The following is a 17,347-nucleotide window of genomic DNA, read 5'->3' as shown; positions in this document are numbered from 1 at the left end:
TATTGTAGAAGACATTCATCCAAAGTGCAACACATATCGGGAGGGAACTTGAAATCATGCGATTATCAGGTGTATACAATCTAATGTTGGTTTGTTTACATGCTGTAACCTAGTGGTTCATCAAAAGAGAATGACAGAATAAGTACCAGAGTTAGAAATAAGTACTGGTGGTGCTGGTTTGGGTTGTTGTTGGGGTGATTTGTTTGACTAAACCCCTCAAGGCAGTGCCCCAGCTTGGTTACTGTGAAATGACTGAAACAAGTAAAAAAAAAAAAAAAAGAAAGGAAACATATGTATGTTTATTTTTGCCTTGAGTTGTCCACATAAACACAAAGTTCAGTAGCTCAGCAGTTTAAGGGTACAAAACATGTAGAATAAAGAACATTATTTGAGCACAAGGGCATTCTGTCTGAAGAATCTGCTTCTGCTTCAAGAAGCACCATCCAACCTATGTTAACATGGAAAAAAAAAAGTAACAACAAATGAATCACATTAGTATTATTAATCATTTAGATATTATTTCCTTACATCATTAAGTATGAAGGCCTTAACTTGATCAATTTGTTACCATATTTCTATTGTATAAGAAGCTGGATCTGGCCAGTTTTAACACAAAGTAGGTAGAATATATGGGCCAGATGTGGCTGGTTTGAATGCTGGAGGGGTTGACTGTTATGACTTACTGTATTGTTGCTGGTTAATCTGTTGTTGCTTTCTGTCTCAAATAAGTTCAATATAATTTCATACTGATTTTTAAGTTATCTACTTTTCAAGTTGTTTATAGGTGAACATACTTTATGACCGTTTCTATAGGTTAGTATTATTGATTGATTTAACAAACCAAGCTTAAAAGATTGGTCTATAAAACACAAACCAGTATTACCTAACTGGTTTGTCATAAATTGTGAAACCAAGTGAAAATCTTTGGCTACTAAATATTCTGGTATATTACGAGGATAATCAATAAAATAAATACCAGTTTATTCCATCTTTTAGAAGTGTTGAGAGAAAAATCTTCCAAAAAGCTGAAATGGTACAGTTAGCATTAAACTGAATTTTTGAAGAAAAATCTTTTGTCTTGGTTCATTAAAGTGCAGCCATCCTAAGGCCCTGCCTTGGAGTATTTTAAGATGGACAAATCAAGCCAGTACTTAATTTTTTTATTTCTAAGTTTGGTACTTATTCTATTGGTCTCTTTTTGCCAAACCGCTAAGTTATGGGGACATAAACACACCAACACTGATTGTCTAGTTATGATGGGGGACACAGACACAAAGACATATGCGCGCGTGCACACACACACACACACACAAGCTTCTTTCAGTTTTTTATTTCTTTATTGCCCACAAGGGGCTAAACACAGAGGGGACAAACAAAGACAGATGAAGGGATTAAGTCGATTACATCGACCCCAGTGCGTAACTGGTACTTATTTAATCAATCTCGAAAGGATGAAAGGCAAAGTCGACCTCGGCGGAATTTGAACTCAGAACCTAACGGCAGACGAAATACCGCTAAGCATTTCGCCAGGTGTGCTAACATTTCTGCCAGCTGGCTGCCTTATTCTTTCATTTTCTGTCTATCAAATCCACTTACAAGGCTTTGGTCAGCCTGAGGCTATGGTAGAAGACATTTGCCCAAGGTGGGCCTGAAACTAGAACCATGTGACGGAGAAGCAAACTTCTTACTACACAAGCTCACCTGCACTTATGGATGGACTGAAAGTAAATTATGATTTTAGTGAATAAGCTATTATCATATATTGAAAAATTGAACATTCACCAACACCAACAACAACAACAGCAACTTCGAGTGTAGTTTATCAAATGAAACAGAAAGATTTGTTCGGTATTTTTCAGAAATTTTATTTCAGGTTTTCACTTAACAATTACTCTAATGTTTTAGTTTCACCAGTGATATAAAATGAATATTAATAGCCCATGCTGTAATGGTACTCTAGTGATAATATTATTTATTCAAAATGAATCTTGGTAGAATGAGTGACTAGAGTCTATTCATGTAGTGAAAAATATTTTCAATCTTACTGTATAAACTACAAAAAAAAAAAAAATTAAAAATCTTTGGCATTGATGAAGCAGCATATTTTGTGTATATTAAAAATCTGCTATTTGTTTTATTTAAAAAAGTATAAAATGAAAAAAAAGAATGTGTTGAACTCTTCTCTTTATTTTCAAAACATTCTCAGTTAAAAATTCAAATAATTTGTTATGAAAAAAATAAAAAAAAAATAAAAAATCACAAAAGGAAGATCCTTCAGCCTCTTAGAACTAAATAGTTCCAAAGAGAAGTATGAAATTCTTAATGTTTATAGACTTTAGATATTGTTAATGAGTAACAACTACTTCCTGCAAATTGTAACATGCAATAAAAAAAAGAAAAAAAAAAAGAAAATAACAAAAACAATAATCATTAACTTAATATCATGCTCAAGATGTTGCACTAGTTTTGAGACAAAAATTGCAAATTTGTCAGGTTTTCTCTCAGGTGTTCTGGGACCCCATATTACCGATTTCCTCAGCAAAATAGAGATGATGGCGACCTGTCGGAGAAATGACCCCACAAAGTGGAGTGGCTGCACCAGTGAGTGTCACCAGCCATTCTCTGCAGCAACATCCTTGCGGTCATTTCATTGGGGCATGGATTAGCATCCCATTTGTTCTGGGGTATGTGGCCCATCGCCCCCTCCATCTTCTGCTGCTTCCTCCCAACACTTTTTTTCTATTCTTTATTTTCCTTTCTCATCTCTCTTCTTTCTTGTTATTTAAACGTTTAAAAAAAGATTGAATTTGAAATCTGAAAGTCATTTGAGGTCTGAATCATCCTAGAGAAGAAATTATAGCAAACAATATCAATTTCGACTTTATGATATGGATGTGCAAGTTTCCATGTAAAATGAAACAAAAATAGCTAAAAATAGGAAAAATAAAAGTAATCTGGCAAAAAATGTGCATTAATGGTTGATGGCAATGTTTTACATAAGAGCTACGGTCACTGAAGCAAGATGTATATTTTACATCAGAATGAAAACAAGATTATGCACAAAAATTAGTTTTGCAGGATACATAATGATTACAAGCCACCTTTTCATCGTTATGAATGAATCTGATATCTGATAATGTCTGACAGAAGCAGTTACACCTTGAATCATAGTAAAAAGGTAAAACACATTTGTACAGAGAGCTATGGTACATACGATAAAGATATAGAAGAATGGATCTCAATGAATTACAGAATTTCACAGACAGGTTTTTCTTCATTAAGTATATTATATTATAATGATAGATATACTAAATATAGTATATATAGTATATTATATTATATTATAATGATAGATATACTAAATATACAAGTGGTAGCACTAATGAAACCTAAAGCATTTAATATGTTCTATAAGTTGTCGCATACAAACTACGATATCTAATCGACTAAAATGAGAAACTAAATACTGATTTCAAATTTTGGCACAAAGCCAGCAATTTTAGGGAGGGGCTAAGTCAACTGCATCGACCCGCCAGTACTCAACTGGTACTTATTTTATCGACCCCGAAAGGACGAAAGGGTAAAGTCGACCTTGGTGGAATTTGAACTCAGAACATGCAGACGGATGAATTGCCGCTAAGCATTTCACCCAGCATGCTAATGATTCTGCCAGTTTGCTGCCTTATGAGAAACTAAATATTTAATGGAAGCAACAGTAAAGGATGTTTGAATAGTTTTTGTTTTTGTCTAATTAGGATTGAAAAATATCCGGACAAAGTACAAAATGTCTAGATCAGTAAATATTTTCAGTAAAAATTCAAATTAGAATTACAACTAAACTTGTCATTAGAAACTACATAATTAATACCTGTAGGAAGATAGATTTCTACAAATTCATTAGTAATGATGAAGCAAAGTGTGAGAAATAAACACACCCAGCTTGAGTTCCTTATAAAGTAATTGAGATTAAACCAAACCCAAACTGTGTTCTCATGTCAATGTTATATATAGACAGCTTGCCACATGTAGTTACTAACTGGAGTGTATCTTTTGTTGGTATTGTCACAGTTTGGTGTTCGGATGAAATTGTTTTGCATAAATGTAGCTGCAGAACAATGCGGGTGGCTATGTTTTCTGTTGATTTGATGTTGGTTTGTGGTGGTGGTGGTAGTGGTCGTAGTTGTTGTTATTGGTGGCGGCGGTGGAGGAGGAGGAGGCGTTGTTATTGGCGTGATAACAGTGTTGTGTGTAGTGGGTACCGTACCGTGTGTTCTTTTGTGACGCGCAAACTCATCAGTACGAGCAAACTGCTTCCCACATATGCCACACTGATAAGGTTTCTCCCCAGTGTGTGTGCGTGTATGGGTTTGTAATGTGTCTCGCCGTGCAAACTGTTGAATGCAGTATTCACAATGAAATGGCTTTTCACATGTGTGAGTCCGCTTGTGACAGCAAAGGGTATCTTTACGAGCAAATCGTTCTGCACACACTTCACACTGAAACGGCCTCTCCCCAGTGTGTCGGCGCATGTGACATTTCAAAGTATCTCGCCGGGCAAACTGGTCTCCGCAGATGTCACAATGGAAAGGTTTTTCTCCAGTGTGTGTTCTTTTGTGGCACTGAAGTGTATCTCGCTGCGAAAACTGTTTAGGACACACGTCGCAATGATATGGCTTTTCGCCAGTGTGAGTACGTCTGTGACATTGGAGTGTATCCCTCCGGGCAAATCTCTGACCACACAAGTCACAGTGGAATGGTTTCTCACCTGTATGAATCCTTCGATGGCACTGCAAGGTGTCTCGCTGAGAAAAACTCTTGGGGCAATGATCACAACTGAATGGTTTTTCTCCAGTGTGAGTTCTCTTGTGACACTGGAGAGTATCTCTCTGAGCAAAGCGCTTTGGGCAAACATCACAACAATATGGTTTTTCACCAGTATGTGTTCTTTTGTGAGATAGAAGCGTGTCCCTTCGAGCAAATCGTTCAACACAAAGATCACATCGAAATGGTTTCTCTCCTGTATGTGTTCTTTTATGACACTGCAATGCATCTCTCTGAGCAAACTGGCGTCGACAAATTTCACAAACGAATGGTTTTTCACCAGTGTGTGTCCGACGATGAGATTGTAAAGTATCTCTACGAGCAAATTGTTCTCTACAAAAATCACATCGAAATGGCTTTTCTCCAGTGTGTGTCCTTCTGTGTGACTGCAATGTATCGCGTCTGGCAAATTGCTTATGACAGACTTCACAAGTGTAAGGTTTTTCTCCAGTGTGGGTTCTTCGATGAGAAACGAGTGTTTCGCGCCTGGCAAATTTACTTTCACACAAATCACAATGAAATGGTTTTTCAGTTGTGGAAGCTCCTTTTGATTGATGTTGCGGTTGAGAAGTTGGATGTTGTGGTTGAGAGGATGGACATTGTGGCTGAGAAGACGGACATTGTGGCTGAGAAGATGGACATTGTGGCTGAGAAGATGGACATTGTGGCTGAGAAGATGGACATTGTGGCTGAGAAGATGGATGTTGTTGTTGTTGTGGTGGTGGTACGTCAGGGGAATGTTGTGGAGCAGCTGTTTGTTGTTTACTGTGAGAATGCTCTATATCGGGCATACTTTTACCATTCATTGGAAACTGTGGTTGCTTACTGCTTGCTGCACTATAACTAACCCAAGGAAATGATTTTTCATTTAATGGACCTGATCCAGCAGGTTGTAGTCCACAGCTTTGTGGAAACTGCATGTCATACATATTACTGTGAAATTGTTTATCAGCCATATTTGTCTTGAAACCATAACAAGCTTCCTTCTCTTTCCTTGAATTATGAAAAGTTTCAGAGGACATTGTCACAATTTTTTGTAGTTTTTATTCAACTGTGTGAAACCATTTTAAAAATTTTAGTTTTAGATAAGAAAAAACACTTCTTTATAAATGAAACGTGTAAAATCAAGTGAATTTTTTTGAAATTTAAAAGACAACCTTCAGCAGTAAACAGCTATATAGCAGTCAATGGATGTTCTTTCAAATTTCTGTTATTATTATGGTTGATGGTGTTGGTGGCAGTGGTGTTGCTTTGGCTATTCACATCCTTGAGGCATTCATTTTCAGAGCTTGAAAACTTTATTCACTGGAAAGACAGAAAAAAAAAAATCAGTTTTATAAAGATTTTAATTTTATCCTTTCTGAATTACAACAATCTTCCTAAATATCAATATCTTGTCTAAATATGCGTAAGGCTATTCATAAGTATACCAAAAATACTGAAATCAATACATCATTTTATATCCACTCTCTGTACTGGCAGGAGCTAGACAGGTTGCCACAATTCAAGTCGGTTCATACTCAGAGTTACTAGTCTTCTTGATGAGTTGGAGGACTATATCTTACTTATAAGTTCCATATTTGGTAATGTATGGCCAGATACTCCTCCCAATTCTCTTTAGAGAATGTACTGAGTACTAACTGTACTAAGGACATCTTAATCATTCTGGACAAAGGTTAAGATGTCCCTGGTACAGTTTTATTAATTTAACCCACAAAATAGTAAACATTTCAAATTATATATAAAGGATATCAATATCTTACAGGATGAAACAAATTAGTTTTTTAAAAAATCATGGCAAACCATTTATTGGTTTTTAGAAAATTAATAAGACCGTAATATCTATATTTATATTTATTTTCATTCAAACTATGATAGAAATTTCATTATTTGTGCTTGGAGTTCATTGTCTGTCTGTCTGTCTGTCTGTCTGTCTCTCTCTCTCTCTCTCTCTCTCTCTCTCTCTCTCTCTCTCTCTCTCTCTCTCTCTCTCTCTCTCTCTATATATATATATATATATATATATATATATATATCTTTTACTTGTGTCAGTCATTTGACTGCGGCCATGCTGGAGCACCGCCTTTTTAGTCGAGCAAATCGGCCCCAGGACTTATTCTTTGGAAGCCTAGTACTTATTCTATCGATCTGTTTTGCCAAACCGCTAAGTTACGGGGACGTAAACACACCACCATTGGTTGTTGAGCGATGTTGGGGGGACAAACACAGACACAAACATATACACACACATACATATATATATATATATATATATATATATACACATACATACGACGGGCTTCTTTCAGTTTCCGTCTACCAAATCCACTCACAAGGCTTTGGTTGGCCTGAGGCTATAGTAGAAGACACTTGCCCAAGGTGCCACGCAGTGGGAATGAACCCAGAACCATGTGGTTGGTAAGCAAGCTACTTACCACACAGCCACTCATGCATATATAAAACACACACACACACACACGCATATATAAAATAAATATAGACAGCAATAAAGAGAATTCCCTCTCGATTGGTGTGTTGGGGCGATTATACCTAGAATTATGTGCTTTGACTAAATATATCATCATCATCATTGTTTAACGTCCACTTTCCATGCTAGCATGGGTTGGATGATTTGACTGAGGACTGGCAAACCAGATGGCTGCACCAGGCTCCAATCTGATCTGACAGAGTTTCTACAGCTGGATGCCCTTCCTAACGCCAACCACCCCGAGTGTAGTGGGTGCTTTTACGCGTCAGTCAAGGGTACTGGCAACAGCCACGCTCAAATGGTGTTTTTACGTGTCACCTGCACAAGAACCAGCCCATCAGCACTGGCAACGCCCTCCCTCGAATGTTGTTTTTCATGTACCACCGGCACAAGTGCCAGTAAGGTGACGCTGGTAACAATCATGCTTGAGTGGTGCTTTTTATGTGCTTGAATTCACCATGCCTTCTCTTGAATTTTCTATGAGAAAAATAGTTCTGGTTTACAAAATGAATGGCCTACAGGAACAAATCAAATTTGTAAATCAAGGTTCAACTCTGTGCATGTGTGTGTGTGTGTGTGTATAAAAGAAAAGAGATTTTGACTGGAGATGATGTATGAAGGCCAAATATCTTTAATTGGATTACTAGAAATTTCTTTCCCAAACTGTTTTGTTTTATATGAAAAAAAGAGTGGGATCTATCAGACAGACTCTTTTGAATTACAAAAGTAAAATGAAACATGTTGGAAGGGCTTTGTGAAAGATATGCATTCATTGAATTAGAGATGTGTTGCATATAAAGCTGAACAATTTGGATGAAATGACAAGCAATCCATGTGGGAAGTGCCTGGACAAGACAAGGTCAAAGATGTAAGAAACTGACATATTTTATATCATTAATCAGATCAATTATACTATGTTATCTTTCACAACAGCTGATTTGTAACAGCTTTGTTTGATCCTAAGTTTGAAATAGGTACAAACCTCATTTGCACAAATAAAACATGCATTTTAGAGGAAGAAGAATTTTATCAAGATTTTAGAGGAAGAAGAATTTTATCAAGATTTTCGAACCATTTTTTTCTTATCTGATCTGATTCTGCATTGCATTATTACATAGTGCTTTAGAATGTCTAGTAAATATCTGTAAAGGAATAAACTCTGCAAAAGGTACACAAGCAGTGTTAAAATGAGTGATAGGTTAAGTTGACCACTAAAGAACAGGTGACATGCTTCCATATAGTTTCCATCTCTTACTTGCTGGATATAGAGAAAAGTAGTGTCCTTGACCTTTGCAGGTGCTCTGAGACAGGTGAGGTTGATACCATTAACATTCCACTGAAACTGTTACAGGTTGACACAAGAAAGGATTGGGGGCAATGATTAGTACAGGGCCTAGGAGGTGGAAACAACTTGGGTGATAAAAGGAAGTGAAATGAATAAGTCAGGAATGCTTGAATAGAGGTGGTACAAGAGAACACTTCGATCCGAGAAGCAGAGGCCATTGTAATAGGTGTACAAAGAGAGAGGAAACAATAGGCATGTGGATCGGAGACTGGAGAATGTCTGTGAGTGACTTTACATCAATTGATCAAAAGGCCTTACTCTAGATATACTCCATGGTGGTATGGGTACGACACAATTGTCCCAAACATGGGAACAATACTGTATTGCGAGTTTCACCTGAGCTTTGTAAAACTTCAGTGAATGTCAAATGTTGAGGGTTTCAAATGACAGAACTTTTGTTTTTAAAAATTTTTTTGAGAAGTGGGCTGCATAAGACATGACTCATAATCGGGCAAGCTACATTACGAAAAATAATTCAAGGTAATTTTTTGACAAGTGTGCCATTCAGAAAGTCTTGTGGATTGCTGTTTGCTCATGACTGGCCTAAAGTAATGGTAGAAAATATTTGTCCAAAGTGTCTTACAGAAGGATCAAACCCAAAATCATGTAGCTGCAAAGTGAACTTTTTAACTGCGTGACTGTCAGTGTCCATATACAAAACTTGCACTCAATGATGGTACAAACGTTAGGAAATACAATATCTTCTACCCCAATGCTATTTATATTTTATTTGGTCCCGCTATAGTTAAAATTTGACTAAATGGCAGAACTGAAATCTCATATTTTGTCACTCTCTGACCTTTGGCGTGCATGAAAGCGGGTTTTAACATTTTGTTAGAAATTCTTTTCCCGACAACAGCAAAGATTCAGATGCCTGTATAAATAATACTCAACTTCTGCTGATATTTTAATTGAATAAATCTCCATCTGTGTATGAAAAGTTATATCGTAAGCATTTTCTTGAAATTGTAACGTGTTTACATTGAATAAATAATTCTAAGTTATAAGATAAACAGTTCTTTTCGTTAAATTGTGAATGCGTTTTTTTTTTTCTGGAATGACTTAGTGACAAACTTGTATGATATATTAAAATAAGGTTGAGAGCGATTCTTCACGTTCTCATACTTCGACATGCTCTTGGACTACGCTAAAATTTAATTAAAATGAGGCTTAGAAGTAACTCAAACGAACCAATGACACAAATTTGAATAATTAAGTCAAACGGTGATGTACTGAATGCCACAAAAATTGCAAATTAATTAAAATTTTCAACTTAGTTGAAGAAAAAATACAAACACCTAGCAGCAGTTAGCGACATTGACATTCATTAGGGAAGAATTGTAACGACTAGCACTATAAAATAGTAAACACAGGTCAAAAATATATCTATTTATACTGTGAGATCAATATACAAATAATATATTTTAAAACTCAAAACCTAATAATTGTATATAAAGACCAATATCAGGATAGTAGTAGCGTAAACAACTGGTGCCTATCGCCAAGTTAACTTGAAGACGCAGCAGCACTTCTTAGATAACGGACACATCTGAGAAGGTAGTCCTACATATACTCCCTAAAGACAGGATGGCCATGCCTAGACAACTTTTGATTATTGCTCGATCACGATTGACTTTGGGCTAAACAACTTATACACTGAAGTTCTTTCATGATTTCTTTTTGTTTGAACCTAGATCAATGCATAATATAATATTTTAATTAGTTTCTACTATATAAAAATCAGTCGCAATTTAAATTTATGAGGATTAATTATTTATAAAGAAAACAACAAAAAAAATATTCGATGAAATATTTGGGATAATAAACATGAAAATGAGCTTAGCTAAAAACATATACAAATAATATTAAGACAAAGTGTTTAGACAACTACGCACTAAAGAAGTTCATTAAGAAAAAATTAAGAAAATCATAAATTAATTTTATATTTTGCATTTGAAATGTGCATAAAAATTTAGCTGAACCTCATTTCCAATGGGAATTATAAAATAAAAATTCAGAATAGTATTTGTTTGATTAAGTCACTTGATTGTGAGCTCAAACAATTACGTGAAATAAGGAGGGCTGTTGAAGAACACACGCACACATACATACATATATAAATACACCGTTATATACACTTTTTTAAGTCTGTATAATACAAAGTATACAGAACAAGTACAGCAATTTAACACACACAAGCACCTATCTCGTTTTGTTCACTTAAGACTTAGTTTATATATCATTATAAAGTAGTATATAAATAATTTCGCTTTTGTTTATGCGTAGCGACTCTCCCTGGACACAACAAAATATATAAAGAACAACGTTTTACTGATACAATATTGTAATTATAACATTCACTGAGGTGAATGTTTTAGGGGCTGAGGTAAAGAATACGCACACCACTCGTCTTCGGTGTAACAAAAACCCTAACCCTAAACACTGGGTGAGCGTATTCTTTACCTTCGACTGTTTTAGGTACATTGGAAAAGCACATCAACTTAAAGGAGGACAAGATACATCAAATAAAGCGTAGAGGCGCTGCACCGTTCAGTGCCAAGGAATATTGCTAGATTCGTATTCCTGTAAGCAAACTGATCCACTGACTAGTATGAAGCATTGTCATTTAGGACCAGTGGATCTCGTGTCAACATCGAGACTACCTATCGAGCCATCATCATGGTTATCTCGAGCATCGATAATAGTCGTGTAGTTCTCTCATATGTGGCATACCTACACAAATGTGCCCCCACCGACACACGGGAGTTTTACTTGTTTAATTTTTAACTCTTATTTACTGTGTACACGAACGTCAAAACCCATTGTATCGTTCGGTTTTTGTCTTTTAATATAATTGTATGTCCTTTATGTTTATTTATATTAGCCCTTGTGGCCAATAAAAGAATGAATTATTAATTGTTCTTTCGCTTAGGCATGGCGGTACTCATAACCTGGTGTTAGAATTCAATATACATATTTTTCAGAACAAAATGTCAGTCGAGTGCAGAGCAGTAATAAGAAACTAAAATGACAAAGGAATAAGAAGTTATCACTCAAAGTTGCACTTCATTTTTAAAGCTCCGATGAAGTTATAGGGTAATTCGCAAGCACTCAACTGGATTGCATTTCATAGCAGAAACATCAGTAAGCTATTGACGTTTATGACAATTTCTTATTCCCTTGTCATTTTAATTTACACACACATACACACATATTTGCGCGTGTTTGGGGGTTTATGTATGACTAAAAATGAATACATGTTTAATTTGGTGGCGTTTTAAAAATAAGCTCTCCTTCGAAGTCCCAAACCGTATAGGAAAAGAAGACAATAAAAAGCGGGCTTAGTGGTTAGGGTAATCGACTCACGATCGTAAAGTCGTGAGTTCGATTCCCAGCGGCGCAATGTGTCCTTAAGCAAGATACTTTATATGCATCTAGCTGGCAAAAATGAGTTGTACTTGTATTTCAAAGGGCCAGCCTTGTCACACTCTGTGTCATGCTGAATCTCCCTGAGAACTATGTTAAGGGCACGTGTCTTTGTGGAGTGCTCAGCCACTTGCACGTTAATTTCACGAGCAGGCTTTTCCGTTGATCGGATCAACTGGAACCCTCGTCGTCGCAACCGACGGAGTGTCAGTTATAGAATCATAATTTCTTGGGCGATCCTTCGGAGTAAATCAAAACTGAAAGTACTTGTTTCGGCAATTTGTTTTCTTTTTTATTACTTTAATATTCTATCAGCTTAATTTCTCATGTTTATATATTTTTTGTATATGTATGTGTTTATGTGCAAACACATACAAATATACATACATTTACATAAACACATACATACACTTGTATACACAAAAATACATAAACGTAAGCGATTCAGCTGAAAACAAATAATTAAGGAAATAAAAGTTTTTTTGTTTTTCTACGGAAATTACCGAATACTTTCAGATTTGATATACTTTCTCTGAAAGATTGGCATTTCCTGTTGTATGAAAGGTAAGAATACTAAAAAAAAACCCCAAAAACAACCCCCCCCCCAAAAAAAAAACTACCCTTTTCTTTTAGCAGGAGGTATAAAACTATAATGAAACATGAGACTGAACAGCATCTCTGTACCTCCGTTTCCCATCTCGTAAAATAAGCCAGATGGCACTTTGATAAAGAAAATTCAGAAGAATTTAAAAAATTAAATCCTAAAATTGAAAGAAAAACTTACAAAATGAAAAAAAAAACCAAAAAACGAAACAAAAACAAACTAATATTCTGGTTTTATTGTTTTGCTTAATTAATTAAGGCGACGAGCTGGCAGAATTTTTAGTAGCATTTCGCCAGTCGCTATGTTCTGCGTTCAAATTCCGCCGAGGTCGACTTTACCTTTCATCCTTTCGGGATCGATAAATTAAGTATCATTCAAGTATTGGGGGTCGATGTAATCGACTATGCCCTTCCCAACCAACTTCAGGCCTTGTGCCTACAGTAGAAAGGTACTTGTCATCCTTTCAGGGTCGATAAAATAAGTACCAGTTGAATACTGGGGATCGATGTAATCGACTTGTTCCCTCCCCCGAAATGTGGCGAAATCTGAAACCATTATTATTATTAAGGCAGCGAACTGGGCAAAAAGGTTTAGCGGCATTTCACCCGTCTTTACGTTCTGAGTTCAAATTCCGCCGAGGTTTAACTTTGCCTTTCATCCTTTCAGGGTCGATAAATTTAGTACCAGTGAAACACTAGGGTCGATGTAATTGACTAGTCCCCCACCCCCAAATTTCAGGCCTTGTGCCTACAGTAGAAAGGATTATTATTATTATTAAGGCGGCGAGCTGGCAGAATCGTTAGCATGCCAGGCAAAATGCTTAGTGGTATTTCGTCTGTCGCTACGTTCTGAGTTCAAATTCTGCCAAGATCGACTTTGCCTTTCATCCTTCCAAGGTCGATAAATTAAGTACCAGTAAAACACTGGATCGATGTAATCGACTCGTCCCATCCCCACTCCCAAAAATGATTGCCCTTGTGGCTAGGCGGTGAGCTAGCAGAATCGTCAGCACGCCGGGAAAAATGCTTAGCGGCATTCTGTCCGTCTTCTGAGTTCAAATTCCGCCGAGGTTTACTTCGCCTTTCATGCTTTCGGGATGGATAAAATACGTCCCAGTTAAGCAGTGAAATCGATGTAATCGATTTCCCCACCCCTTAAAATTGCTGGCCTTGTGCGAAAATAAGAAGGAATTATTATTATTTGCTTTAATTTGAAAAACTTGCATACCCTATCTTCACCTCAGCAGTTACTAGTGTGCACAGCTAAAAGAATGGTTATATCAAAATGATATGTAAAGGCATTAAGCACGCATCCTGGTCCTACCAGTCTCCTAAGAAATGGCGATTATAAGAGTTAACAAGGTGGCGAACTGGTGAAATCGTTAGCACGCCGGGCAGCGGTATTTTGTCTGTCTTTACGTTCTGAGTTCAAATTCCGCCGAGATCGACTTTGCCTTTCATCCTTTCGGGATCGATAAAAAAAAGTACCAGTTGAGCACTGGGATTGATGTAATCGACTAACCCCTTCCCACCAAATTCCAGGACTTGTGCCTATAGGAGAAAGGATTATAAGAATTAACGTCGGACAATGGGCAAAAGATGTACAATAAAGATCCTAGAAGCGAATGGGATTATAATACATGGTAAGTAAAGAGAAAAGAAAATAAATTGAAAAATATTAAAAAAACAACAACAAAAGACAAGGGATAGGGGGTAACAGGTAAAACCCCTCCTTCAACACACAGAAGGCCTATTCAGAACTGGCCAACATCTGACTTTCAACAGATGTAGTGGAATAATTCTCAGGTCAGAGATAACCGATGAAATATTTTTTTGAATCTGAATAATTTCAAACACGGGCACAAGGCCACAGCTTCGAGAGGAAGTAAAGAAAGGTACAACCGATTAGATTAGATTGACTACAACACTTAATAGGCACTGATCTTATCGAGCTCCAGAAGGATGAAAGGTAAAGTTGACCTCGGCAAGCTTCGAACTTAAATCGTAAAGGAAGGGACGTTACTAAAGAATGCATCACAAAATAAAATAAAATGTGAAATATAACGGCATGTTTTAAATGGATTCGACTATTCTACGATGATACTGCATATAAAATAACTAGGTATTGCTTGTTTGTGTAAATCATATATAGCTACTCATGCACTTATATATACACGCTCGCACAATCTTACATACACACATCTACACACATACATATATATATACATACATTCACACACATACATATATATATATATATATATATATATATACATACATTCACACACACACATACATATATATATATATATACATACATTCACACACATACATATATATATATATATATATACCACCTCACGGTGGTGCACCAGCATGACCGCAGCCACTTGGCTGAAACACATAAATAAATAAATAAATAAATACATACATTCACACACATATATATACGCATACACACACACATATATATATACATACACACACATATATATACACACACATGCACATATACACATATATACAAATACATGCACATATATATATATATATATATACACACATATATACACATACATGCACATATACACACACACATATATACATACATATATATATATATATACACATACATACATACACAAACGTATACACATTTATTTACAAACACACAGTTGTCCATAAGTCCGAAAAAATGCACACTATATAAAATGTGTGTGTGTATGTATGCATGCATGCATGTATGTATGTATGTATGTATAATATAAACAACATATCAAATCATACGACGTCCTACGAAGAGCATGACTCAAATGATCCATGCAAAAATAAATGAGAAGTCGTGACATCTTAGAAGAGAGAAAATAAACTTCTATGCATAGAAATAAATACAAATGAAGCGATTTTTGGAACGATCGCCTCGAATATTTTTCTCATTAAAAGCAAACTACTATAAAATTACAATATTACAGATTTATTTAAGTATAACTTTAAAGGAAACCAATATTGGCTTATATAAATTACGAAAAATTATTTAAAGAAAGTTTTAGAAATACGGTAGAGAAATAATATTATATAAAACATGCAGATTATTTTCAACTTGATGGAAATGATGTCGACATCTTAAATACACAAAGAATATTTTCTTCCATTAATTTAATGTTGATTTCTCCACAGAGAAAAACAAAACAAACACAAAACAGGAGAGAGAGAGAGAGAGAATGCAAGGCCGTTTTCTATATAAAAAGGTGTCTGTTTTCAAAAACTTAATATGAATTCAACAAGAATTTTTACACTACTTACATGGGGTTGTTTTTTTTTATCTTTTATAAAACATTGTCCCATTTTCTGAGGTGCAGCGACTAAGCTAGCCTGACGATTTTCCAAGCTCCACAGCTTAAGTGTTTCATTGTCAATTTTCCCCCAACAACAATGTCAAACATAGTTTGTCATCAGACACTAATACCCCCATCAGCCTTCATTCTCTCTCTCTCTCTCTCTCTCTCTCTCGCACAAATACCTCTTCACTCTCACGCATACAGACAAGTACCTTTCTCTCTCAGACACATACATGAATGTATATATACATAAATGCGCGCGCCCGGATGAGTGTGAACAGCAAAATTCACATCTGTAATTTGACAGACAAGCACACACACATAAAAGACAAATTAAAAGTAGGCCCTAAAATATGAGCCACAAGCTACAATACTTGGAATAAAATAAGAACATATAGAATTTTACAGAGCAAATAATAATGATAATTTTGGATTCTCAGAAAATTATAGCTTTAAATGATATCTTTCTTTTGAGGTAATTGAAACAAGCCAGACCGTAAGAAGAGTGCTAAGTAGGAATAGCTAGGTCAACGAAAGCGAAAGACGAAAAGAAAAAAAAAAAAAAAAAGCAACTTCTTTTACTTAAATACATTGTCAAAAAATAGAAGAAAAAGATAAAAAATTACAGTCTCTATCCTGTATAGTCGCCGGATTTTGCAGAATGTATTGCTATTTCTTGAAAGGAAACGGCAAATCGTCACCAAAATAAAGCAATCGAAAATTGAACATAAATATTTGAAATAAGGTAAGAATATGAAAAGAGCAAATTAATGGATGCAGAAAAATTACCGAAGAAATTCGCCTACCAACCGGTGTAAGTGTACGTCTGGAAATATATCCGACTTTAATTGGGAAAATCAAAGAACTAATTCTTTGAACTGATATATTAAAACAAACTAGTAATAAATATTTTAACCTTATGATTGGAATTTCTTTATCGTAATTACCCACTGACCACACATAAGGCATAAAATAATCAACAATAAACATGGATTTAGTTTTCTATTTTCATACTATACAGAAAAAAAACACAAGATTTTATCATTTGAGTAATTCATTTAAATAGATCACGCTTGTGGCGCCTTGCATACATTAAAATATTCTCTAAAGAAAACATCTATATTATAAGACAAATATAAAGAGTTATGAAAAACCATGGCAATGCAGATAAGAGATAAAAATATATTTTAGAACTGAATGATTTAGAAAAAAAAAAGTTTATAATTTTTTTATCTGAATTCTTGAAGCTTTAGCTACATCTTTTCCTCAATAAATATCTTTAGGCATATTACCACACTAACGTCTGCTAGAAATAGCTGCCAAATC

The 17,347-nt window shown here is 35.5% G+C and overlaps 1 protein-coding gene across 3 annotated transcripts; it reads right to left on the bottom strand.

The window, feature by feature from the left end:
• Positions 1-1,840: 1,840 nt before the first annotated feature.
• Positions 1,841-16,947, bottom strand: LOC106872899 (uncharacterized). Of its 3 annotated transcripts, none has more exons than XM_014920073.3 (2): positions 16,811-16,947; positions 1,841-6,126 (listed from the first exon to the last, which is right to left on the bottom strand). In XM_014920073.3, the coding sequence occupies exon 2, from the start codon at positions 5,841-5,843 to the stop codon at positions 4,002-4,004; it is 1,842 nt and encodes a 613-aa protein (XP_014775559.1). In that variant the 5' UTR covers positions 5,844-6,126; positions 16,811-16,947; the 3' UTR covers positions 1,841-4,001. The 3 variants fall into 3 exon arrangements, with proteins under 3 accessions (XP_014775559.1, XP_014775557.1, XP_014775558.1); XM_014920071.3 differs by having other exon boundaries at positions 16,648-16,843; XM_014920072.3 differs by lacking the exon at positions 16,811-16,947 and adding an exon at positions 15,987-16,187.
• Positions 16,948-17,347: the final 400 nt, after the last annotated feature.

This window comes from Octopus bimaculoides, chromosome 14, assembly GCF_046866305.1.
Source record: "Octopus bimaculoides isolate indiv1 chromosome 14, ASM4686630v1, whole genome shotgun sequence".
In the NCBI taxonomy this organism is placed as follows: Eukaryota; Metazoa; Mollusca; class Cephalopoda; order Octopoda; family Octopodidae; genus Octopus; species Octopus bimaculoides.
This window is presented reverse-complemented; position numbering and strand designations above follow the sequence as displayed.

What these genes read in the sequence shown, in the direction of transcription:
- LOC106872899 (XM_014920073.3), bottom strand. Translation starts at nt 5,843, where the DNA reads ATGTCCTCTGAAACTTTTCATAATTCAAGGAAAGAGAAGGAAGCTTGT.